The sequence below is a fragment of the Lampetra fluviatilis genome, chromosome 43, assembly GCF_964198595.1.
Source record: "Lampetra fluviatilis chromosome 43, kcLamFluv1.1, whole genome shotgun sequence".
Classification (NCBI taxonomy): domain Eukaryota; kingdom Metazoa; phylum Chordata; class Hyperoartia; order Petromyzontiformes; family Petromyzontidae; genus Lampetra; species Lampetra fluviatilis.
This window is the reverse complement of record NC_136317.1, coordinates 5,006,817-5,031,815: the sequence shown is the minus strand read 5'-3', so window position 1 is coordinate 5,031,815 and position 24,999 is coordinate 5,006,817. Positions and strand designations below refer to the sequence as shown.

At 55.8% G+C, this 24,999-nt stretch overlaps 1 protein-coding gene across 1 annotated transcript in view; it reads right to left on the bottom strand.

Annotated features, from left to right (window-relative positions):
* Nucleotides 1-20,081, bottom strand: part of LOC144947046 (uncharacterized) — a 60,505-nt gene extending 40,424 nt beyond the window's left edge. Inside the window, exons 1-5 of the mRNA XM_078876190.1 lie at nucleotides 19,545-20,081; nucleotides 14,599-14,695; nucleotides 11,779-12,049; nucleotides 5,121-5,515; nucleotides 1,573-3,654 (exon numbers count right to left, since the gene is read on the bottom strand). Coding sequence (XP_078732316.1) covers nucleotides 1,573-3,654; nucleotides 5,121-5,515; nucleotides 11,779-12,049; nucleotides 14,599-14,695; nucleotides 19,545-19,580 — 2,881 coding nt within the window. The 5' untranslated portion in view covers nucleotides 19,581-20,081. The remainder of the gene's footprint in view (nucleotides 1-1,572; nucleotides 3,655-5,120; nucleotides 5,516-11,778; nucleotides 12,050-14,598; nucleotides 14,696-19,544) is intronic.
* Nucleotides 20,082-24,999: the final 4,918 nt, after the last annotated feature.

Below are 24,999 nucleotides of genomic sequence, written 5' to 3'. Positions count from 1 at the left end.
ACACAATTAGCGTTGTGGAGAATATAAGTAATGAAATAGATAAACGGACAATGCACATGCATAATGTACTTTGCCTCAGTAATACCCCCCCCCCCCCACATTGTGCAAGAGCGCAGAAGGGTGGTTAACACATCTACGCCTCTACAACGAAACAGTTAGACTTCTCCACAAATCTGGCTGTCGCCTGATGAAGCGGGTTGTAATTACTGGCGAAACGTCGTACTCAGATTGTAAATGTTGTGGCTTGGCTCTCCAACACACGGGTGTGCTGTACTAGTGACGAAATGGCATGTTCTGTTTACGTGACAACCCTTACTAGTTGGCTGTGTCGGGTGGTGGCGGGTTTTAACGACACAATTATATATTTACGTGAACTAACCCAAAACAAACCTCTATTATGGACCGCAGAACAACTGTTTCTGTAGTGGTCAGCACTCTGCACTATGAACCCAGCGACCTGAGCTCGATAGCCACTCGCAACCACCAACACAAGCGGCGAATATCTGAACCAGTCCTGGGCCTCCCTCAGGCCGACTAGGCCTCTAAAGAGTATCTGGTGCAGTGTATCAACATCGCCACTAGGGGGACAAAGGTGGTGCCGAGCGTGGTGCTGGCCACCCACCTCCTAGTGTGGCGTTCCGGCCTTCATAGGTGCTCGCTAATGGCACTTGCCCTCAACAGACTTAAGGTTACATGGGGGATCTTTCTCATTGTATCGGTTCCTGTGTTTCTTCATAACAAGGTGATCAGGAGCTTCGGACCTTTGGTCATGCGCTCAGAAATCATGAGAAACAGAAAAAAACACTCTATAGGCTCCGACACATTTAACAAACAACAGCGACAACAACCAGAGCTTACAATAAAACAAAAATCCCACCAGGCATGGCCTCGGAACCCCGTCAGAAAAAAAGTAAGTTCAGCAACAAAGCTTTGAATACGATGTGTTTTTGTGTAAAGTTGGCGGTTGTCACCAGTCAAGAAAGACGAACACCAGGATTTTGTCGAAGAAGCAGGAAGCACACAACAACGATGACGACGACAATGATAACAAGAATAGCAACAACAACGACAATGATGACGACGACAATGACAACAAGAATAGCAATAATAACGACGAAAATGATGATGACGATAATGACAACAAGAATAGCAACAACAACGACATCGATGACGACAATAACAAGAATAGCAACAACAACGACGACGACAACGACAATGATGACGACGACAATGACAACAAGAATAGCAACAACAACGACATCGATGACGACAATAACAAGAATAGCAACAACAACGACGACGACAACGACAATGATGACGACGACAATGACAACAAGAATAGCAACAACAACGACATCGATGACGACAATAACAAGAATAGCAACAACAACGACGACGACAACGACAATGATGACGATGACATTAACAACAAGAATAGCAACAACAACGACGACAACGAAAATGGCGACAATTACAACAAGAAGAGCAACAATGACAACAACGACGACGACGACAATGACAACAAGAAAACAACAACAACGACGACAACGACAGCAAACAAAGGCTGCTCACCGTTAAGCTGCTTGCCGGCCGGTGACGACCTGAGCTCAGGCCTGCCTGTAACGAGCACGAAGGCCAGGTCGTCGAGTGGGCTCGTCAGAGGCCTGCTGCCCGCCGCCGCCGCCACCGCCGAGTGGTGCTGCTGGCGGTACCCGAAGCGCGCGTCGCCGTGGGCCCTGCTCTGTGGGTACGTCTGTGTGTGCTGCGCCCGCACGCAGCCGCCCTGCTGGTTGTGCCCAGAGGCGCCGTCGCTTGTGCCGGCGGCTGCGCCAACGCCGGCGGTGGCGGTGGCCGGAGCTCGCGTCCGAGCCTGGGCCTCGGCCTGAGCGGCCCTGGGATTCCCGGCCGCCTGCGCGGACGTCCACGCGGCCGAGCCGAGTTTGGCGTGCGGCGGCACGGTGTGGCTCTTGGAGCCGCCGGTGGCGTGCGGCGTGCCGCGCGAGTAGGTGGTGATGTGCGTCTCCTGGCAGAAGTAGCGGTGGTGGTTGGGCTGCTGTGAAGAGCCCGGCTGTGCCTTGGCGGCCGGCGGCACGCTGAACTGTGTCTGCACGCAAGGCCGGTGGCTATTCGCCTGCGGGGCCATCGACTGGAACTTTGTGCAGCTCTGCGACTGCACCCTGCAGAAGGCCAGCGACTGAGCCAGCGTGTAAATCTCGGACGTGGCTTGTGCATAGTTTGGGGGCTGGTGGGCCTGCGAGTAGGCTGGAGGTCTGGCCCGTGCGTAGTCCTGGAGCTTAGCCTGGCCGGAGGACGGCTTGTAGGCCCCGTGCGGCTGTGGGAAGGTCTGGGCCTTGACCTGACAGCTCTTCAGGGACTGGGCCTTGGGAACGTGCGAAGCGTGAAACCCCGTGGCCTCCTGGGGCCGGTGGATGCGCGGGCAGGCCGCCTTTGGATCATAGGCCTTGGCCTCCGCCGCTGATGCCTTCATCTGCGAGGACACCTGAGCCTGAGCGCCGTAGCCCCCCGCGTGCGTCACCGCCGCCGTGGCTGCCGCGGCCGGTGCGGGGTAGGAGTGGGACTTGGGGTGACGGTGGTGGCCCAGAGGCACCTTGGGGCTCGTCGCATCAGAAATCTCTGGCGCCGATGACTTGGGCGCCTGGCCGTGTCCCGGAAGGCACAGGCCCGCGTGGCCCGGCTTGCACGACGGTTTAGAGGACGGCGGCGGTGGCAGCAGGAGCGGCGGCAGCGCGGGAGCCGGGCACGGCCGCTCGGCGCCGCTCAGGGCCCCCCTGCTCAGCGGGGCACAGACCTCCCTCTCCGCGTCCTTCAACTCCTTCCCCGGCGCCTCGAGCTCCTTGGACGGGCCCGGAGGGGGCCTCGCGTAACCGGCGCTCGCGCCCGGCGCGCCGCCCTGCTTGGCGTCGGCCACGTCAGCGAACGCGGAGGCCGAGGGGCACGCCGCGGCGCCGGCCGCCGACGGCGCCGAAGCCGGTTCTGGCGGCAGCGACAGCAGAGGGGGCCGGTGCGGCTGCAGCTCGGGGAAGGGTGGCGGGATCCGGTTGGCCAGCTCGCCGCAGAGCCCCGACCGCATCCCGTCGCCGCCGCTGCCCTCCGCGCCCTTGGTCGCCTCGGCACGGCCGTGGGGCTGCGGCCTCCGGTAGCAGGGCAGGCCGAATGCGCCGCGCTTGCACGGGTCGGCAGGCTCTCGCAGCGTGGAGAAGCAAACCGGGTAGTACTTCATCTCCTCGTATTCTGACTCCACCTGCTCGGGCCGCGACGCTGGAGTGCCGACAGCGGCAGGGGCGGCGGTGGCAGCTGCGGTGGCCGTGTCCTCCTCCTCCTGCTGCTCGGCATCTCTGCCGAATTCGCCGACCATCTCGATGTAGACCGGCTCTCCGTCGTCGTCTTCGTCATCGTCGTCGTCGTCACGGCGGCGGTGGTGGTGGTGGTCCTTGAGCGCCGTGTGGCCCGGCCGCGCCCAGGAGCGCTCAAGGATCACGGGTGTGGAGGCCGGGCGCGACGGCAGCGCCAACGTGGCGCTCCTCGCGCCGTACAGGCCGCTGAGCCGGGTGCTGGGGTTACGCTTGGGCTTCGGCGGAGGGATCCTCCTCTTCGTGATGTAATCGTCGTCGTCGGAACACGGCTTCTGATCGCCTGTGGGTAGCGCGGTGGGAGGGGGGCAGGGGGCGGAAGAGTGGGGGAGGTTGAGGGCAGGAGGGGGTGGCTAAGGCAATGACGCAAATGTAATTTAGAAAAACGAAAACAAAACTGTCACAGTGTTTTCTTTGGTTCAATGACCACCGAGCCATTGATTATCATCCCCCATTTACAGCCCTAAGCTAGTTGTGTAAATTGACAGTCCTATGGTTGCGGAGAGTCTATCCAACGGGCAACTGTTCGTGTAGCGGTTAGCACGCCGCGGTGTGAACCCGGCGACCCGTGTTCGATTCCTGCTCACGGCCACCAACACTAGCGACGATTATCTGAACGGTGCAGTGTATAAATATATCGCCACTGGGGAGGCAAAGGTGGTTGGCCACCCATCTCCATGTGTGCCGTGCCGGCCCTTGGGGGTGGTCCTTATCAGCATTTCCCCGACAGTTTGCAAAGGCTATGGGGGGGGGGGTGGGGGATGAATCATTGTGAGGAATTCCCGAAGATTCTCCACGAGAAGAGACGGAGGAGGGCGGAACATCCCGTTGGGCGTCTTACGAACGCGTCGATTTGCCCGCGGAATGGGGAGGGGGGGGGGGTTGAGTTAACGTTTTGTAACGTGCGGCGCTCATTAGAAATGGGTGAAACTCCCCAAGCGGTGAGGCGGTTTGCCAATTACGCAGTGGGGTTTATTTCCACTCCCCCCCCCAATACCGCATTTCCTGGGTTGGAAATGACTCTTGCTTGGGCTCCCGTGGAAGTGACGTCCCGTTTGATTCCGGGCAGGAAAAATGTGCGGCCGCGCGATCACAGATTTATTCGAATTGTTTTGCTATATGTTACCGTATACAATGTACCATTTTTATATTACCAATCGCATGAAGCAGAGGCTGAGTGATTTGCACACTTTTCTCTGAACCCGGCCACCCGAGTTTGATTCCTAACCTTGGCTCACATCAACGGCGAATTAATATATGAACCAGTCATGGGCCACCACCCCACCTTCACTGACCCGCAGTGGCGAGCGCAGTGAAGAATGGCCAAATAAACCCTCCATGACCGAGAGGCACAGAGGTGCCTTCCTCCATAATTTACAGGCCATTTGTTAATCCACTGCTGTGTGAAGGCCCCTTGTGGCAACCTGTTTGTGCACGGCGGTCGCCCGTCCGAGCACTATCCCAAACCCGCTTGGCTTCCAAGATCTGACGGAATCGGGGCGCGTTGCGGGCGATTTGTTAATCGGCCGCCTTACATTTAGTAAACGGTTGATCACGGGGAGCAAAAGCGACGACAATTAGCGTCGCCACCGTCGACATGCCCGGCGCACGCCGACGGCGGCACGGCTCGGCGAAGACTCTCATCGGCGCGAGCGGCACGACGAATTCCGCCCCGTCGGCCATCGCCCTGTTCCGCCCGTGCCGCCCCGTCCCGCGCCCCCCGGCGCTGCCCGCGGTGCCGCCACCGACCTGCTCTTCCCGCGCCGCCTCCGCCGTCGGTGCCATCGGGCGAGCCGATCTCGTAGCACAGCGCGGGCCCCGTGCTGCAGCAGCGGCGCGGCCGCTGCCTGTGCTCCAACGCCGCCGCCGTCATCGCCGCCGATTTGGGCCCCGCGGGGGGACCGCAGGGGTGCGGCAGGAACATCTGCGGGTACGCGCGCGACGGCCGCGGGGAAACGGCGAGCGCCGCCGCGCGCGTCCGTCCCGGGGGCCGAGCGCCCGTGGCGGGGGAAGGGACGGCGGAGGAGGCGGCGGCGAATCCGAAGGGCGGGAAGGAGAAGGGCAGCGCCAGGCCTCGGCGATGGTCGCACGAGCAGAGGCCCTTCTCCGGCACCGTCGCCGCCGCCGTTGCCGCCGCGACCCGGCTGCGGGAGGATCGTGTCGAGGAGTCGGAGTCGTCGTGGCGATGGTGGCGGTGGGGAGTGTCGGTGGCGACGGCGGTCAGCGAGGCAGCGGCGGAGAGGAGGAAGAGACGGATAGGGAGGGAGGGAACAAAATGAAATCGAGGCAGAGCATAGCGTGCGAAGGGTAAAGCGCTCGCGTGGAAGGAATTGCGGGGATTGTGCCCCCCGCACCCCCCCCCCCCCGCTCATCACTGCCGCCTCGTCGTTTCCCAGCATCATCGCGCCCCCACCCCCTACCCCCCCAGCCCCCACCCACCAATCCCTTCCCTGTCGCTGCCCTCGTTCTTTCTCCGGAAAGGAAAATGCACGAGAGAGCAGCTGAGCGACGCATTCTAGTGGGGTGGGGGTGGGGGGGGGGGCCCGCGTGGTCGAGTCGCACCCGGGGCCTTTTCAGTCCCCTCGATCGCGGGCCACGGTGCAGGCCAGCGCGCCGCCGACGCCACGGCAAATAACGGCGAGCGCCCGTGAGGATCTGCCAAGTGATTACGTTCGTTAAAATGCGGCGGTGGGAGGGGGGTGTGGCGACAATTCACGCCGCTAATTCATGTTACTTTTTTTAAATACAATTTTTTTTTCATTTTTTATTTTATTATAATTTTCGTATTTTTTGGAGCGCGCCACGAAAAGTGACCCCCGGATGCGTCAAACAAAAAAAAAAACGTGACCGCGGCCGCGTAACGGCGACGTGCCAGCGAAGGCGGCATGCGACAAAGGTCAGACCTGCGCTTTCAGGCGGAAACCGCTCACGTCAGAATCGTCTCCCTGACGCATTGTGAAGCGTCCAGCAGCCCCTGAATAGCCAATGGCAATTTCACAAGATAATTGGTTAAGTATTATGCGCTGTATTTGTATTGCGCTCAAATTCCCCGCGGGTTGTGTAAGAACAGCACCTGAAAGTTCAGAGAAGACCGAATTACGTTTTGGTAAATATAATTCATCATCAGCCATGGCCAATCCACTGCTGGCTGAAGGCCTCCCCAATCTGTCCCCATCTCTCACAGGATGGTGCGAAATACTCATTTCAGAATATTGATCAGAATCAGAATATGTATTTATACTGGAGAAATCCGAAGAGCTGTGAAGCTCTTTGTCACAGATCTCCAATGTCACCGCTGGTCTCATCACTCCGTCTCGTCGGGTGGACGTCCTTTCAGACGCGTTCCATCCCTGGGCTGCCACTCCGTGCCTCGTCTTTGACCATCGGCCGTCATCCCCCCTGGCCGCGTGACGCCTCCAGCCCAAGCCCACGGTCCGAACGGTGTCGTTAACCTGCGTGCATTAGTCCTTGTGCTCCTCTCTCTCTATGAATGCAATTCCAAGGGTATTTGTCACATTTAATTTGTTCTTCATTGCCGTCCGCACGGACTGCAGCGGCTGATTGGGAGGTCCCCCTCATTGTGTCCGTGTCGTTCTGACAAACTGCAGCTCTCTCTGACTGTCACAAAAAATATAGCCCTTTCACCCAGGTTACGCAGACAAAGATCGCCCTTGTAGGCGTACGGGGCTGCTGGGACGAGCGCTGCTAGCGAGCACCAATCAAGACAAGACGATGGTGTGGCCAGCACCACGCCCGGTCGCCTTCATCTCTCCAGCACTGGCGTGTTGCACATTTCACCGGGTGGTTATTTAACGCTGAGCTGACCTAGCGGCGGGGGAAGGCCCAGGACCGATTCAGATATTTGCCACCGATGTTTGCCGTGGCCGGTAAACAAACTCATCTCTCGTCTGGCTCGCAGCGCAGTTCGCTAACCGCTGCGCCACCGCTCCGCCCCAGACACACGCACGCATGGAAGCACGCGCACACACACGCACACGCACGTGCGCACGCCAATGCACAGGAAAATCCATTAGCTGCTCAAAATGGAAACCCATTTGAAATCCACGAATGCAGCGGCGCTTGCTTGTGAAACATTTACATGTTCTTGCTCCTTACTTTAAATACACATCATCATCATCATCAGTCATGATCTGCACACTGCTGGAGGAAGGCCTTGCCGAGCCATGTCTCACGCTCTTCTGATGCAACCGTCCGTCTAGATCCCGCAGATGAACTGTTTAGTGACATCTCGTTAAATGCACTTCTTAAGCTCGCATTGAAAACTCGCATCGAATACGTTTGCGACTCGATGCTTTTCAATTCATATTGCCTGTATGTAATGGGCACATGTGTCCCCTGCTGCCCGTAAGATTCACTACATGCACCAGAGTCTAAAAATATATTTGCATATTCTTGATTCGATGCGTGACCCAAATTTTCCACAATTCATGGATTCCGAAGACGTCTGCAATTTCTTGCTCACGTCACTGCTAGCGGAAAGGCCTGCATGGTGTTTTACGCGTGAGTGTCCACTCGTAACTGAAGCATAGCCGCGAGCATCACGCCCGTTATATGTTCTGCACGTCGATTGAATGGTATTCACACATTGCTTTGGCATTGGTCAGGCTTTCTGGCATATGTAAAACACGGAGACGCTTGTGCAATGTGCCACAGGGGGTTGAAGGGCAATGCTTGGAATGTGTCGTACGTATGTATGTGGAACTTCTTTCGCACCGTACGTAGCCAACCGTGCTAATCGGAGGTGCGGGGGAAGAACAGCAAACTATGGCTCTCTGTGTGAATCTTTGTATGTATGTATGTGGAACTTAGTTCGCACTGTACATAGCCATCCGTGCTAATTGGAGGTGTGGGGAAAGGACGAAGAAGTGAGTTTTCAATTTATAATTAAAAGTGCACAGCTCCAGTGGCTTCCTAATATCGGAAAGAAGAGCGTTTCAGACGGCCGCAGAAGCGCTTTTGAAAGCGCGTGATGATGCGGTGACAACAGTCTTTGTCTGATGGTGAACCAAAAGCCGCTTCTGTGAAGATGACCGGAGTTTGCATGATGGTTTCTGCTCCTTAACGAGAAAACCTACATGTGTAATGACAGGGTGACACCTGCTGGCCTGGGAAGGGATTCGCGGGTACGGGCACAGAATTAACAACCAATCAGAGAAGGAGGTGTCTCTGGGGCAAAGGTAACAGGTGGGGCTAGCCGAGATACTCCGGGAATCTGCTCGAAGGTTCCACGAGAGGGCGTGGCCGAAGGTGGGGCCTAGCCACGCCTGGGGGGATATAAGGGGGAGCGGACCCGGAGCTCGGGGCTCGTGTGTGGGGTCCTGGGTCCTGGCTGCGTCGCTGCTCGCCGACATCTCTCTCCGTCGTCCGGCCACGTGGAAGATCCCCTGCGTGGTTTCTATCGCCATCATCGTCACGCAGCCAGCCAGCGGCGTAGCCGAGTGGGGGCAATGTGACCACGCCGAGTGATCGGCTGTGTGTGTAGCCAGAAGAGGTGGTAATACCTCACACTCTGCTCAGTGTGAGGAAGAACAAGTGTTGGCCTGTGTTGGCCTGTGTTGTGCCCAGTGTGAGCAAATAAAGAAGAAGCACCCTCTACACGACGTGTCGCAGAAGTCGCTCATTACACATGCACTCGTGTGTTGACAAATAAATGAGGATACTCAATAAACCGAATAATTTGATATTGCTGTGTGGGCAGTCGTGCACAAGCACAACCTGGATAATATAGGATATTGTTGTACAGCATCGGACGATTTTGAAGAAGCCAAAAATAAATAAATCCTGCGGTCACTTGGATTTCTTAGGCAGTCTCAGCGGCGGAGAACGTCACCGCTGCTTTTATAGGAAACGTTTGAATTCCCGGCGTGATCCTCCGCGACCAGGGACGCCCCCTGCAAGGCGTCGCGACGTCGCTTGCGTGTTGCCGTCCCTGAAGCCGCTGCCACTTTCGCGGGGGAGACGACCGCTGCCGCCACCTGCTCAAAGAGGCCAAATCGACGGCAAGCGAGGGCGAGTGCCACTCACAAGGCGAGAACCTGGGACGTGAGCACCTAGGTTCGAATCCGGTTTGCCGCCACCCGAGATTGGCATCGTCCTCTGCTGTCCCCCACAGTCTGGAATAACCATCCTCCAGCCATCCGTGCTGTCGAAGCCCTGCCCCCCCCCCCCCCCTCGTTAAAGTCCACGCTCAAGAACTTTTTTCTTGTTTACCACTCTGCCTTTGACTGGCTGCCTCTTGTTCTTCCCCCCTACTCTCTCTCTCTATAAATACAAATACGGCCACGGTCTACAGATACGGTGGCTTTGAGAGGCTACACGAAACCCACGTGTGTACTGCGTCGTGAGATGAAACAGAATTCTCGAGTGGACAGGTGGAGTTCAAGGTCCAGCCCCGCACCTCCGATTTGCAACGGTGCAAAAGAAGTTCAACATATACGTACGTACGATGCGTTCCCAGCGTTGCCCTTAAACCCCCTCTGCACAAAGTGCACAAAGTGCCTCGGTGTTTTTGCATCTTCCATAAAGCTGGCCATGCCCGAGCAGCCCGTGAATGGCATTCAATTGACTTGTTAAAATAAAATACATGCATTCTATTTTTGTAGATATGTACTCAATGAAATACAGTCGCCAATTTTACAATCATTCTCTCCCCTCACCATCGTCCCTTCCCCAAAGCTCTCCTAACCTCTGCGTTTACACTTTGATCCGTTGCACCATCGATAGTGCTGCTTGTTGCTGACCACATAATCAGCTTCAAGCCCTCTTCCATCTCACCTAGACGAATATCCCCCGTGTAGGCTTACAGAATGCTGGGACAAGTGCTGTACGGGAACATGCCTGTGCAAGCTCTCGAACCCATGTGTTGCTCTTTATGTCTGTCGATGTAATCCCAAGATGCATTCTATTTTTGTAGAGATCTACTCAACGTTCAGTCGGCACTATTCAGCGTGGCGCGAAGCCGGCTACGGTGGATGGGCTCATCTGCTAAGAATGCCGAAAGACTTTCCCGGGGAGACGTTCGAAGGATGTCATCCGGGCAAAAGACCCCGAGGCCGCCCGCGATCGCGCTGGATAATCTCGGGCCGGTGCGCCTTGCCGAGGAGAGTCCGGCGATCCGGGAGCCACGGTCGATGCCACTGGCGGAGGACAGGACCAGGATGGAAGAAGGCCTTGGTAGAGTCGCTGCCCCCATGACCCGATTCAGTTCGGAAAAAGCATCCCGATGTTGGTTGATTTATTGTGTATGTTTTTTTTTTTAAAGCCAAAATGACCTCATTCAAAGTTGCCAGGCGCAGGTTGTTGGTGTGCCCCGGAGTGCCCTGCTGCCCAACTTGTTTGCGGAATCTATTTTGAAAACACGGAGCGCGAGCCGCCTCATTTGGGCCTGTGTGCGGACGTGCGGCCTCGTAGATCTCGACCGGTCGATGATCCCCGGGGCTTGGAGCGTTGGGCGGTTATGCGCGGAGGCCCCAGACTAATCAATCAATCACCTTTCAGCCGTTTAATCACCATCAGTCGAAAGACATTCTGTAGCGGTTAGCGCGCTGCGCTAAGAACCCGGCGACCCCAGTTGGATTCCTGCTCACGGCCAACACTAGTGACGATTATCTGAACTGGTCTTGGCTCTCCCCTAGGTCGACTCAGCCTCAAATGAGTACCTGGTGCGGTGTGTAAACATCGCCACTCGGGAGACAAAGGCGGTCGGGCGTGGTGCTGGCCACCCACCCCCTCTTGTGCTGTGCCGGCCTTTATAGGTGCTCGCTAACAGCACTTGCTCCAATAGCCTGTCACAGGCTATACGGGGGACCTTTGTTTTTGTTTTTTTTGGTAAAACATTTACGCCGCTCACCTGTTGTAGTTTTTTGTTTGATTGCTTTTAACTCGTGATTAAAGCACATCTTTAACGATGTTTCTCATCCGTCAAAACCTGGAGCAGAACGACTGTGTCCCCCGTGATAAAAAAACAAAACGTCGTGACATTTTTTGGACACGGAGACACTAATCTGGTTTCGGCATTACAGTGTCTCATCAGCAGTCGGGCATCGCATGAATCAATGCTGGTGAACTGTCGGTTTTACAGGCGAGGAACCCTCGCTTAACGATCACGCGTCGAACTTCGCCCTGGCCGCGACCGGAAACGCGCGCGGAAGCTTTTACACGCGGACGTTTCAATTGGTTTTGGCTGCGTCGTCAGCTGGCGGAGGGTGCAACGACACACATTTGGCCGGATCATTAAGTGGGGCGGGGGGGGGTTCCGGCTTAACGCAAAAAAATCGATTGCATCTCGAATCGCGGACAATCGGCGACGGCGCAAATCCCACGCGACCAAGCCGCACCGACCGACCAACCGACCGGTTCATCCTCCGGCTGCACGCCCGCCGCTTACCAGTCTCTGGCCGCCAGCTTGTGCCTGGTGGCGCCGCTCTTGAGGCCGTCGAGCCCGCAGGAGCACTCGTGCGGGTGGCAACCTCCGCCGCCGCCTCCGCCGTGCATCGCCCTCAGCTTGCGGTAAAACCGCCGGCCGCTGCCGCCTTCCGACGCCGACGGCGGTGGTGCCCCGTGGCCATCCTTGGTGGGAGTCACGGCCGCCCACTGCTTGCCGCCGCCACCGCTCACCCTCTGCCGCAACCTCTGCCGAGCGATGAACCTCCGCACGGCTGTTGCCGCCGAAGGGTTGGGGCCGGCGGGGGTGGCGGTGGTGGTGGCGACGGTGGTCGTGGCGGAAGCGATGATGGCGGTAGTGGCGATTGTTCGCGTTGATGGCGATGGTGGCAAGGGGTGGCAGCGGTTGAAGCGGTAGCGGTGGTGACGGCGATAATGGTCGTGGTGTTGGCGACGATGGCGGTGGTGACGATGGTGGTATTGGTGGCGATGGTGGCGATGATGGCAGCGGTGGTGGCAACGATGGGGGGGGGTGGGGGTGGTGGTTTGGGGTTGAGGGTCAGGTTCGGTTCAGGTGGGGAGGAGGTTGCGGGGATGGTCGTAGTGTGAGGTGGGGAAGAGGGACCACAAGCGTCATGCTGGGTAAGAGTTTACGCAACGGGAGAACGAAAGAAGAAGAATTTTTTTTTTGGGGGGGGGGGGGCGGTGGGGATCGGTCGACTCGTGCACGTTTCAAACCGTCACGGCGGAGCGGAGAGATTCTTTAGGAGGAGGACGGCGGAGATTAAGGGGAAGCAGAGGAATGAAAACACAGCGCAAGGTGATGAGCCGTGGCGTCGTCGCGTCCGGGCGCGCTAAGGGTGGTCACGTGTCGGGGCAAAACCGCGTGCTCGCGCCCTTCTCGCTACGACTTGTCAGAAGGTCGCGCCGAGCTCGTCGATAAATACCGCGCTCGCGTCCTCTACATTATAACACCGTTCACAATTTGGTCACCACGCATTTTTGTGACCTCCGTTAATTTGCCCTACGCAGTATTAATAATGATAAGCATCGTATTTGACCGTCATTTACCCATTCATCCTCTTGTGGTGCCCAGAAGGCAAGGGGGGTTATTCGAAAACGACCTTCCCTCGTTGAGCGCCCCCCCCCCCCGGGGTGAGCAGTCAGTTCCCGGTGTAAACCGATCGCCAAACTTAATCGCCCCCCCCCCCCGCCAACTGCCTTGCCCACATCTAAGCGAGCAGTTGCGCAACAAAGGGGGGGGGGGGAGTGTGTCAGGCCACGTTCTGCTTAGCTGCACATCCTCCCCCCTTCTTCCACGAACACTCAACAAGAGAGAGAGGGGGGGGGGAAGTTGCAGGATGGAAGGAGATTGTTATTCGATTGAGTTTGACCGACTTCTGATCGCAAGCAATGCCAAGGTTCTGGCCACAAGAAATTGGGGGGCAGTTTTCGTTGTATTTTTCAACGCGGACATTTATAAATTGTCACAGGCAACGCGAACCGTCTTGTCAGGTGCCCCCCGCAAAACCGATGGTTTGATGTTTATCACGGGACGCAAGCTGCTGTGGTGTAGAGCCATCGCAACCGGTGTGGCGTTGCTGCGTGGAGGCGATAGCGTTTGCTCCGACTCACGCAGCACTGGGCTGGCAGAAAGCCTCCCACTTACCCATTAAAATTTGCACAAACATCCCGGGTTGCCCTCGTCGTTGTTGTGTGTGCATGGCGCGTTGAATGTGAGAGGTGCAATGAAAAATAGGTGATGACTCCGATGATGATGATGATGGTAATTGCACAGCTCTGAGTAACACTGAGAATTGTTATTGTGGTCGTTTGCTTGGTTAGCTTACTCCAGCCAGCCAGCCATCCACTCAGCCAGTTAGCCACCTCGCCATCCGCTCAGCCAGCAAGCCACCCAAGCCAGCCACCCAGCAAGCCACCCACACACCCACCCAGCCAGTCAGCCAGCCAGCCAGCCACCCACTCAGTCAGCCAGCCAGTCAGCCACTCAGCTAGCCAACCAGCCAGCCAGCCAGCCACCCAGCCAGTCAGCCGCCCAGCCAGCCAGCCAGCCAACCAGCAAGTCAGACAAACAGTCAGCCACCCACACACCCACCCAGCCAGTCAGCCACCCAGCCAGCCACCTAGCCACCCAGTCAGCCAGTCAGCCAGCCAGCCAACCAGCCAGTCAGACAAACACTCAGCTACCCACCCAGCCACCCGCTGGTATCAACGAAGCAGCACCAGTTGTACAAAACAAATTGTCACTGGCCTTTTTACTCAACGTCACTATTCCTCAACGTATCCATGAACATTGAATCACACCCACAATGCGTTCCACGGACAACACATACAAAGCGGACAGCAGTGTGTCATAAAACACAGCACTCACTCGCCTCCCCACTCCTCTCATCATAGTCACAGCGGTCCACTCTCACGTTCGCCGTGGAGACACAAGGAACACAAATCCTGAACCGATGGAGGGCCAGATCACTTTAGAAAAACAGCACAGTGGGATTTACCTGGTAAAATAAAAATAAAGTTTCAATGAATTTAGTTTTAATGATTGTGCTTATCTTTCCTATACTTCGCACTCCTATAGTTGTTTTGTTTGTTGTAACTTTCTGACCCGTCCCTACTGGATAGCTTTGAAAAGGAGCTTCTTCATGGCGCGTCGAATTTCTCTAAGATAAATAAATTCTGACGATTCTGGGTTAAATTGACAAACACTTCCATTGCCCATGTGATTGATGCCATCAGTGCTCCCCCGCCACCCTTCCCCCCATGCCCCTCCCTCGGTCGTGCCCCCCATGACGCGGCTTACCTTTTTGGCAGATGACTACTTTTCGATGCAGCTGATGGCAAATTTCGGCCAAGTGCTCGCTCTGCCAAGGCACCGGGAGGAGTCTCACACAGCCGGCCTGCAGGAGGTGGGGGGGGGTCAAACACAGCATGCGTTGTTTACTTTTTTCGTGCGACACTCGTGGCTTTACTTGAAAGCATCATTAGCAATTGTCAATCGCACGTAGAAGGAGAGAACAGGAGGAGAATATCCACTGCCCCTCCCCCAGCCCTCTTCTCCCCACCTCGCCAAGTGGGCAAAGCCGAACCGTGCCAGGGCCGTGCCGAGCTCAGGAGAAGCGCCGGGATGTGTTTTTGTTTGTCTCCCTTTTCCACTGCAGAAGCCGAGCCGTGCCGAGCCGTGCCGAGCCGCGCCGCCGCCGTCAAGGCGCGCAACGGGAACGAGTCTGGACACGTGGGGGCGACGCCGTGGTGGGTGGTGGTGGGTGGTGGTGGGTGGTGGGTGGTGGTGGTGGTGGTGGGTGGTGGTTGTGGTGGGTGGTGGTGGTGAGTGGTGGTGGTGGGTGGTGGTGGTGAGTGGTGGTGGTGGGTGGTGGTGGTAGGTGGTGGTGGTGGGTGGTGGTGGTGGGTGGTGGTTGTGGTGGGTGGTGGTGGGTGGTGGTGAGTGGTGGGTGGTGGTGGGTGATGGTGGGTGATGGTGGTGGGTGGGTGGTGGTGGTGGGTGGTGGTGGTGGGTGGTGGGTGGTGGTGGTGGGTGGTGGTGGTGGGTGGTGGTGGGTGGGTGGTGAGTGGTGGGTGGTGGTGGGTGGTGGGTGGTGGTGGGTGGTGGGTGGTGGTGGTGGTGGTGGGTGGTGGTTGTGGTGGGTGGTGGTGGTGGTGGTGGTGGTGAGTGGTGGTGAGTGGTGTGGTGGGTGGTGGTGGTGAGTGGTGGTGAGTGGTGGTGGTGGGTGGTGGTGGTGAGTGGTGGTGGTGGGTGGTGTGGTGGGTGGTGGTGGGTGGTGGTGGTGTCCTCGCCGTGCGCTTGCTGATGTCACGTGCCACGAAGGCATCTTCAGCTCGAGCCCCTGACCTCCTTGACCCTGACGTAAGCCGTGGCTAGGACTCAAACTCGGATACCCCCCCCAACCGCACCCTCACCGCAGTCGAGCACAGCTGTCTGCATATTGCGAGCAACAGTAATAATATGCGTAAAGCGAATTAGCTCCGAATCCCTAAGCGTTAAATTTGCAGTTGTATCATTATGCCGAACCTCTCCCGGGCCAACGCAATGACCCCCGATAGCTAAATCGTAGAGATGTTCCCGATTGTATCCGCGCGCAATGACAAGCGCTGCCCACGTGACTCTCTCGCGTTACACAGAGCCAGCGAAATTTAATTTCGTGCCAAATGTTGCGTGTGGGGAGAGGAGGGGGGGAAGGCAGTGGAGATTCCCCTGCTGTTCTCTTCTTCTGCGTGCGATTGACAATTGCTTGTTTGTGTGTGCGGCCAATCATCTCAGTCGGTCGACCTGGGTCTGCCCCTTGACCTCCTGCCAGCGGGCGTTCGACACTTCACGTGGCCTCAACGTGCACATAGCCTGGCAACAAGCGCCGTGGTGACGTCACCGTCACTTAGTGGCGAATGGCGGTTGTTGTTGATGTTGTTGCGCTTGTGTAACCGCTCCACTACCGCGCTACGACCCCAGGGACCCGGGTTCGATTCCTGCTTCACGGCCAACACCAGTGACGATAATTATCTGAACCGGTCCTGGGCCTCCCCTAGGTCGACTCAGCCTCAAATGAAAGCTGGTGCGGTGTGTAAGACATCGCCCACTGGGGAGACAAAGGCGGTCTGGCGTGGTGCTGACCAATCCACGCCCTCGTGTGCCGTGCCGGCCTTCATAAGTGCTCGCTAACAGCACTTGCCCCTACAGTCTTAAGGCTATAAAGGGGATCTTATGCGCCGAGGCCCCAGACTAATCAATCAATCACCGTTCAGCCGTTTAATCACCATCAGTCGAAAGACCTTCTGGAGCGGTTAGCGCGCTGCGATAAGAACCCGGCGACCCCGAGTTGGATTCCTGCCCACGGCCAACACCAGTAACGATTATCTGAACCAGTCTTGGACCTCCCCTAGGTCGACTCAGCCTCAAATGAGTAGCTGGCACGGTGTGTAAACCATCGCCACTCGGGAGGCAGAGCCAGCCGGACATAGAGCCGGGCCAACCCACCCCCTCGCGCGCCAGTGCCGGCCTTCATTAGGCACCTGGTCAACAGCACTTGCCCCAACGCCGTGTAAAGGCTACGCGGGGAGGAGGGGGGGGGGTCTTTGTCTTTTGTATGCCGGCAATCAGGAGAGCTGTCATCGTGCACACGACGACACAGCGTGTGCCGCTCGGTCCCTCGGTGATCCTTCTGCGTCTATTGCTGCTAGCCGCTGCTGCTGCTGGGAGAAGCAACGAACCAATTGCGCTCCGGCGTTCGCGTGACCTGAGTGGCGGACGTGACCTTGAAAGGGGGGAGCGTTGGATGGGGATGAGAAGTGGGGGGGGGGCTGCTTGTGTAATACGTGCGTCTGTCTCTCTCGCTCGAGCTGATTCGGCATTAATTTAACCTAAACCCCCCCCCCCGCCCGCTCGTCCGGATTCGTATTTATAATTCATGCGATCATTCGGAAGAGCGCTTACGTTGAATAATAAGGAAATCAATAACGAAGACGAAATATTTCTCGCTTGGGTGCGAGGTTAATCAGGTCCGACCCCCCCCCCATTACCCTCCCTCCCCATAGCCCCCCCCCCCCTTCCCCCTCCCCCCCATAGTCCCCTCCCCTATACCCCCCTCCCCCTATACCCCCCTCCCGCCTATACCCCCACGCCCCCCCCCTCCCCCCAAGCCCCTCCCCCCACGCCCCCTCCCCCCACGCCCCCTCCCCCCACGCCCCCCCTCCCCCACGCCCCCCCTCTCCCCCCACGCCCCCCTCTCCCCCCACGCCCCCCTCCCCCACGCCCCCCCTCCCCCATGCCCCCCTCCCCACGCCCCCCTCCCCCACCCTCCCCCATGCCCCCCTCCCCACCCCCCCCCCCTCCCCATGCCCCCCTCCCCCACCCCCCCTCCCCCCACGCCCCCCCCTCCCCCTCCCCCACCCCCCCCTCCCCCATGCCCCCCTCCCCCACCCCCCCCTCCCCCCACGCCCCCCCTCCCCCACCCCCCCCTCCCCCACCCCCCCCCCTCCCCCATGCCCCCCTCCCCCACCCCCCCCTCCCCCACGCCCCCCTCCCCAGTAAACGCGGCGGCACGAGACGAGACGCTCCGTTCCGTTCTAACAAAATACAACGCTGGGAGTCTCTCTCCCCGCCAGCCCAGCCCCAATTAAATAACAGCCGATGCAGTTTTATACCACCATACAATATACACCGTGACTGTATATATATGAATAAAAACTGGTAATATATAGTTATAAATATTATCTTTTTTAAAATATATGTGTGTGTGCGCGCTGGATTACATCGTATCAAAAATGCAGCTCCCAGCATCGCATACGTAACACGTGACGCGGCCGACAACATCATCGGAGGCGCGGGGGGGGGGGCTAGCGAGGAGGGGGGGGGGCAGGGGAGGGAGGGGGGGCAGAGGAGGGAGGGGGGCAGGGGAGGGAGGGGGGGGGCAGCGAATCGAGCGCAGTGCAACAATTTCCCACCGCCACTGCAGGAACAAAATCCGCGATGTGCCGACTGTACCATAGAGACCGGGCCGTGTACCCCGACTCCACTACCGCCCACTCTCCCCACTGCCCCCCCCCCCCTCCACCGCACGAGATTTCCAATTCCCTCGCTCCTCCGGCTGGTGTCTCCCACCTCCACCAGCGGAATGAGCGACGCCTCGCTGCGTGAATGCCCTGCCCTGGCCCGCGTGTTTTCAAGTCGCCTTGTTGACACGGGGGGGGGTGGTGGTGGGTGGTGGTTGATGGTCTCGCTGTTGTTTGCACGCGCTGCTATTCTCCAAAAGTCCGCCACCAATAAACATCCCGCGCCAAAGCTGCCTCCACCGTGACGAGCGAAATGCAATCAGATTTCCCACCCACCTCCCTGTAAATTGTGTTGGAATTTTGTTTTGCGGATCGTCAAAAGAATTGGTCTCGTCTCCAAAACATTCACGACGACGGCATCGAGTCGGCCACGTTTCGCGACGCGTGCTGTCGAACACGCATCGAACACGCCCGATCTGTGCGATTGTTATTATACGGGCTCTGATCCCAGCAGGAAAACATCACGTGGCAAATGCGGCTTGTGTGTTTTTTTCATTAACCAGGAATTACCATTGTCCGAGTCGGCAATGGATATAATAATATTATTCATAATTAACTAATTGTCTGATCATTCATGCCATGCGCCTTAATCACAATTCAGAATCGCCAGACACGCTCAAAGTGCGACTTCCATATATAGATTGCGTCTCTGTTGAGCAGCATTCCGCTGATGGCATTTGAGTGCTATTCATAGGGCCCTCTTTAGCAATTCATGGCCCCTTTTCAAATATAAATGCGAATGCAAACAGTTTTCTCCCGGCACGGCGGCATTGACGGTCTATTATGCAACACGATTACGTTGCGAAACAAGGCGAACAATGGGTTTTTTTTGCAAAGACTGCAACCTTAAAAATATATATAACGGGACGGGCGAGGCAATTGTATTGGTACAGTACGCTTTGCCATTGCAGTCCTCTCCCGCATACAAATTTCCTCCGGAGAGTGGAATAAGCGAGGACGATGACTCTCCGATACCGGCTTGTCCGGCGGTGTTGGTATGCAAACATTCCATTACAGAAACGCTAGACAGGCGAAGAGGGAAAAATCAAAAGAATCCGACACTAATCACGCGTGGAGCACCAACACGAACATGCACATGAATTAATAAAACGAATGGGAAGAAGAAAAAAAAACATAGAAGGCACAGCGTGTAGAAAGAGAGAGAGCTCATTCGTTTTTTTTTACCGAAGAAGACGTGTTGGGGTAGTCGTATTCTGACATGGTGTTCCAAGGTTATCCCAGGCTCCGAGCACGATCACATCGATGAGGAAGGCCCATCCGTCGGATGAAAATACAGTAAACACTGCTAACCGCTAGACCGCCTCGCGACTCATCTCTCGCACAATCTACTTGGACATCCTGAATTTCTCCCGTCTTCGTGTGTTGGGGTCGCGGGGGGGGATATCCGCCGTCACATTCCGAAAATAAAACGGGCCCCCCCCCCGCCCGCCCGCCCGCACGCCGCTTCCTCCAAAAAGAATTGCACGAAAAAAAATGAATAACCCACCCATACAAATCAAAACAAGGCCTTGTTGTTTTGTTTTATTGATAAAGGAACGCCCAGATCCATTCAGGCTGCTTCACTCGCCCTCTCGCTCTCACAGACGAGACGACGCTCGCTTGCACCGCCACCACCACCACCGCCGCCGCCGCCGCTGCTGCTGCTGGATGGATTTTGTTTACAAACCCGAGGCGGCCAAGGCAGCTGAGAGGGACGTTGGGAAGGCAGGGCAGCGGTAGGGAAGGGGGGGGGGCTGATGGTGGTGGTGGTGGGGGTGCGTGGCTGGGTGGGGTAGGGGAGGGGTGAGACCGGGTTGGTTGGGCCGCTCCCCGTCGGGGCTGGCAGCGTGCCGTGTGCGTCACCGCCGCACCAACCACGATGATACGGTGGGGGGGGGGAGCGCGTTGCTCAAGGTGCGCCGTGAATAGTAATGATTTGGCCGAAAAAAACCCCGTCGGTTGCTGCTCGCAGACGACTGCGGAGTCAGATCTCCTCTCGGCGCGCACTCCTCTCTCTCTCTGGCCCTTCTCTCGCCGTCTCTCAAAGCCGGCGCTGCTGCGTACGAGACGATGCGGCTGCGAGATTCCCTCCGCCTTTTGCATCTTCCCGCCGTCGCCGCCGCCGCCGAAGACGCGAGATAAAAGCGATAATTGAGATTTATCACCGGTTTTATTTTTATCTCCAACCCATTACCCCCCCCCACCCCCGATACTTTCCACCTACGCACCCACCATATATCCACTCTCACCTTAATATTTCCTCCCCGGCTAAGGGCGTTTATTTAAAAATAAAAATATAATTTGCAAGCGACAAAATGTGTCTCGTTCGGGCAACAATTTCAAATGTGTCCGTTTCCATATCGTGTGAATGTATACCCATGCGTTATATCAGACTTCTGCCGATGCTGTTGAATGGATCGCGGGACTGCACGTGCGGTGAGACTGTGTTGTCAGTTGCTTCTTCTCATTGAGACGAGAAAACGGGTGGGTTGTTTTATATTAAAAAAAAGAAATTCGTAGAAAGGAATTAATTTGCAAGTGGGGAAGTTGTAGAATACATTATATATGCCGAGTGGAGCCCCCCCCCCCCCTCCGGTGTTGCACTGTAACGGAAAATAAGTGGCAGCTGTCATGAGCATGCTCCTTTCACAGTCTTCCTGTGCATTAATAATATGAGCACGAGTTGAACATTTAGAGCGAGCGTTCTTCATTACAAGGCCGGCGAGCTGCTGGTGGACCCTGGTCGACCTTTAGTGCGGCCCCCGACGACAAATGTGAGAACACCCCCCCCCACCCCCATCATCATCGTGCTGTCACAAACTTCTTATGGTTTCAAATGTGTGGTGGCCACTCACACTGATGTCTTATCGGCGAAAGTGCCCCCCCCCCCCCCCCTGAAAATTTGTGAAGAACGCTGCTCTGGGGCGATTTGAAATGAACCGTCTTTTGTATTTGTTACTCACACCTCTTGTGTGTCGCTATGTCCATTGGTGTATTTATTGTTACGATTTAAAGTCTCCCGAAAAGCTTCTTCCGCCGTTTCAATTCAACTCCAAGTGTATTTGTTACACGGAAAATCCCGTGTAGCCAGTTACCCAGTTAGTATCGGTGGCAACATCCCGCAGCCACCGACAACAAGAGTTTGTGTTGGGGTGGAGAGGATCCCAGCCAGCAGCCAGCCAGCCTACGAGCCAGCCAGAAAACTCGAGGCGTAGATTAGTTGAATACGCATATGATGTAGAGATGATGGTGCCACCTTAAAAACGCCGGTAAAGAAGGCAAGGGACAGCCACATCAGCTGCGCGTCCATGAGATTACGTCGATGTTGGCAAGCTGAGTCGGGGCTGTAGTGCTGTCGAGGTGGGGAGAAGGGGGAGGGACCTTGAGCTATTGAACCGGCCCTTGAACAGAGAGGATGTAAGGAAAGGACGCTTTTCAAATAGGGGTTCAGTTTCAGAATCTGAATATGTATTTATACTGGAGAAATCCGATGAGATGTGAAGCTCTTTTTCACAGGGTAAGAACGCGTTTCGCAGTCATGTTTTGGCAAGGTTCGGTGTCCACTCTTGCCCCGTGGTTCACGCGCCCTGTCCCGTGGTTCATGTGGCCTGTTTCGTGGTTCATGTGGCCTGTTTCGTGGTTCATGTGGCCTGTCCCGTGGTTCATGTGGCCTGTTTCGTGGCTCATGTGGCCTGTTTCGTGGTTCACGTGGCCTGTTTCGTGGTTCATGTGGCCTGTTTCGTGGTTCATGTGGCCTGTTTCGTGGTTCATGTGGCCTGTTTCATGGTTCATGTGGCCTGTCCCGTGGTTCACGTGGCCTGTTTCGTGGTTCATGTGGTCTGTCCCGTGGTTCACGTGGCCTGTTTCGTGGTTCACGTGGCCTGTTTCGTGGTTCATGTGGCCTGTTTCGTGGTTCATGTGGCCTGTTTCGTGGTTCATGTGGCCTGTTTCATGGTTCATGTGGCCTGTCCCGTGGTTCACGTGGCCTGTTTCGTGGTTCATGTGGTCTGTCCCGTGGTTCACGTGGCCTGTTTCGTGGTTCATGTGGCCTGCCCCGTGGTTCATGTGGCCTGTTTCGTGGTTCATGTGGCCTGTTTCGTGGTTCACGTGGCCTGTTTCGTGGTTCATGTGGCCTGTTTCGTGGTTCACGTGGCCTGTTTCGTGGTTCATGTGGCCTGTTTCGTGGTTCATGTGGCCTGTTTCGTGGTTCACGTGGCCTGTTTCGTGGTTCATATGGCCTGTTTCGTGGTTCATGTGGCCTGTCCTGTGGTTCATGTGGCCTGTTTCGTGATTCATGTGGCCTGTTTCGTGATTCATGTGGCCTGTTTCGTGGTTCATGTGGCCTGTCCTGTGGTTCATGTGGCCTGTTTCGTGGTTCATGTGGCCTGTCCCGTGGTTCACGTGGCCTGTTTCGTGGTTCATGTGGCCTGTTTCGTGGTTCATGTGGCCTGTTTCGTGGTTCATGCGGCCTGTCCCGTGGTTCATGTGGCCTGTTTCGTGATTCATGTGGCCTGTCCCGTGGTTCATGTGGCCTGTTTCGTGGTTCATGTGGCCTGTTTCGTGGTTCATGCGCCCTGTCCCCTCTAGTCCAGGCCATGCAGCGACACCAACACTGCCCCCCTCTCAGCGCCCAGTCGTTTTTCCTCTATTTCCATTCCAATTCGCAATCTGAAGGTTTCGAGTTCAGATCCTGGTTAGGGGTTGACTCAACCAATCATTTCTCCGGGGTTGATTAAAATTAGTACCGCTTTATAAGGAAGTCAAAAGTGGTTGTCCTATGAAGATACTGTTTGGTTCAAACATGATACTGCAGCACCGATTAATCGTACAGTACAAATAATTTGTAAATTCCAGCCCGAGCGACATCGCTCTGTATATGTTTACCAGTCACAGGACGCAATCTAAATAGTTTCGTTTGTTTTAACGTTGATATACCTTCCAAGGCCGTAATTATAATATATATTACACATCCCCCCAATATTCAAATATGCTCAAAATGTCCCCCCCCCCCCCCCCAATATATTGCTATAAAATAAATTTCTGTTTATACGATTGTGGTTATGGTTGAATTAATGAATCCCTATTCTCTTCCATCACATACAATGAAACAAGAAAAGGTATAATAAACAGAGCAATGTAATACAATACACTTTTAGACATTATTGTAAAAACATAATAAAAAATCCATCCTGTGTTAGTCATTTTTTTTTATTTCATGCAGTAAATTAGTTTTCAAATTTAGATTTTTTTTTTCTGGGGGGGGGACCCCCAGACCCCCTGGAAGATTTGGTCCCCCCCAATGTTGACTCCATGGCTACGGCCTTGATACCTTCACAATGCCCACAGTATATCGCATTTAAATTCTAGAGCTAAAATAACCGAGGGTGAATAACGGTGGAGCGTTTTGGATCGCCAGGCACGGAGCGGTTGTTAAAACTTTCAAGGGGGAATGGCTTCAACAGCCCACCCCACCACCAAAAAAACTACAACACCCTCCCCCTCCCCCCCCCCAATAATATTTATTCTTAGCCTGGTCATAGTGACGCTAACACTGCCCCACTCGAGCACGAACGAGTGGCTCACTCACTCGGACGCTTGTAGGCGATGTCACCAAGTCGCAGCGGGGTAGGCTGAATCACGCACGGCTGGCCTGTCGTTGTCACTCAGCTGCTGTTTTAGCCATTCGCCCGTGGGAAAATGTTGCCCAGTCTCAGGACGGTGCCGCTTTGACGATATTCGATCAATTCCCTTTTTTTGTTCGTTCAAAAGTTATTGGATGCGCGCAGAGTCCGATGTGTTTTCCGTTTGTGTGTCGCGTTGTTGTTGTTGTTGTTCGGCACGGTGTCCGACGTTTGTCTCCACGTGCTAGGAGCATTCTTCAATAACTAAAACGTAAATAATGAGCAATTGAGTCTGACAGCTGTCATGTGCATTGAAAACTAAACTATAAATATTTTGAGCCACATAGCTCTTTTTCAGAAGCGATCTGGCCACAAATAAATATAATAGCTCAACGAAGTGGCTTATCACGTGGAAATGTATAGCAGGCAAAAAATACTCTAAACGCAAATTTCTAAATGTGGAGGGAAAAACCGGAGGACCCGGAAAAAATCCGCGCTACCACATTAGGAGAACATGCAAACTCGAAATATTACAGCAGGCGTCAGGGTCGGGATCGAAGCCACGATGCTCCATGTATACCAGGCGAGGTAGTCAACATCTCACCACCACGGCGCCCCAGGTAGATTTGTTCCAAGCACTGCGGCTGAGTGTGTGTATTGACTACATCTGTTGCAGAGGAAATACATAGCAGCCAAAACACTCTGAACGCGTGTTTCTAAATGTGGAGCGGAAAAACCCGGAGGACGCGGAGAAAAATCCACGCGACCACAGGGAGAACACGCAAACTCGAAATATTACAGCAGGCGTCCGGGACGGGATCGCGATCGAACCCGCGACCTCCTGTATACCAGGCGAGGTAGTCAACATCTCCTAGCCACCGTGGCGCCACGCATGCATACACGGCTTCGCTGGAGAGAGTTGGAAAGATCGTTCTGACTTGTCACGCGGCATCTCTCCTACGGGGTTCGTTCGCAAGAATTTAGCAGCTGCCCTTCCATCCCGGATGCCCCCCCCCCCC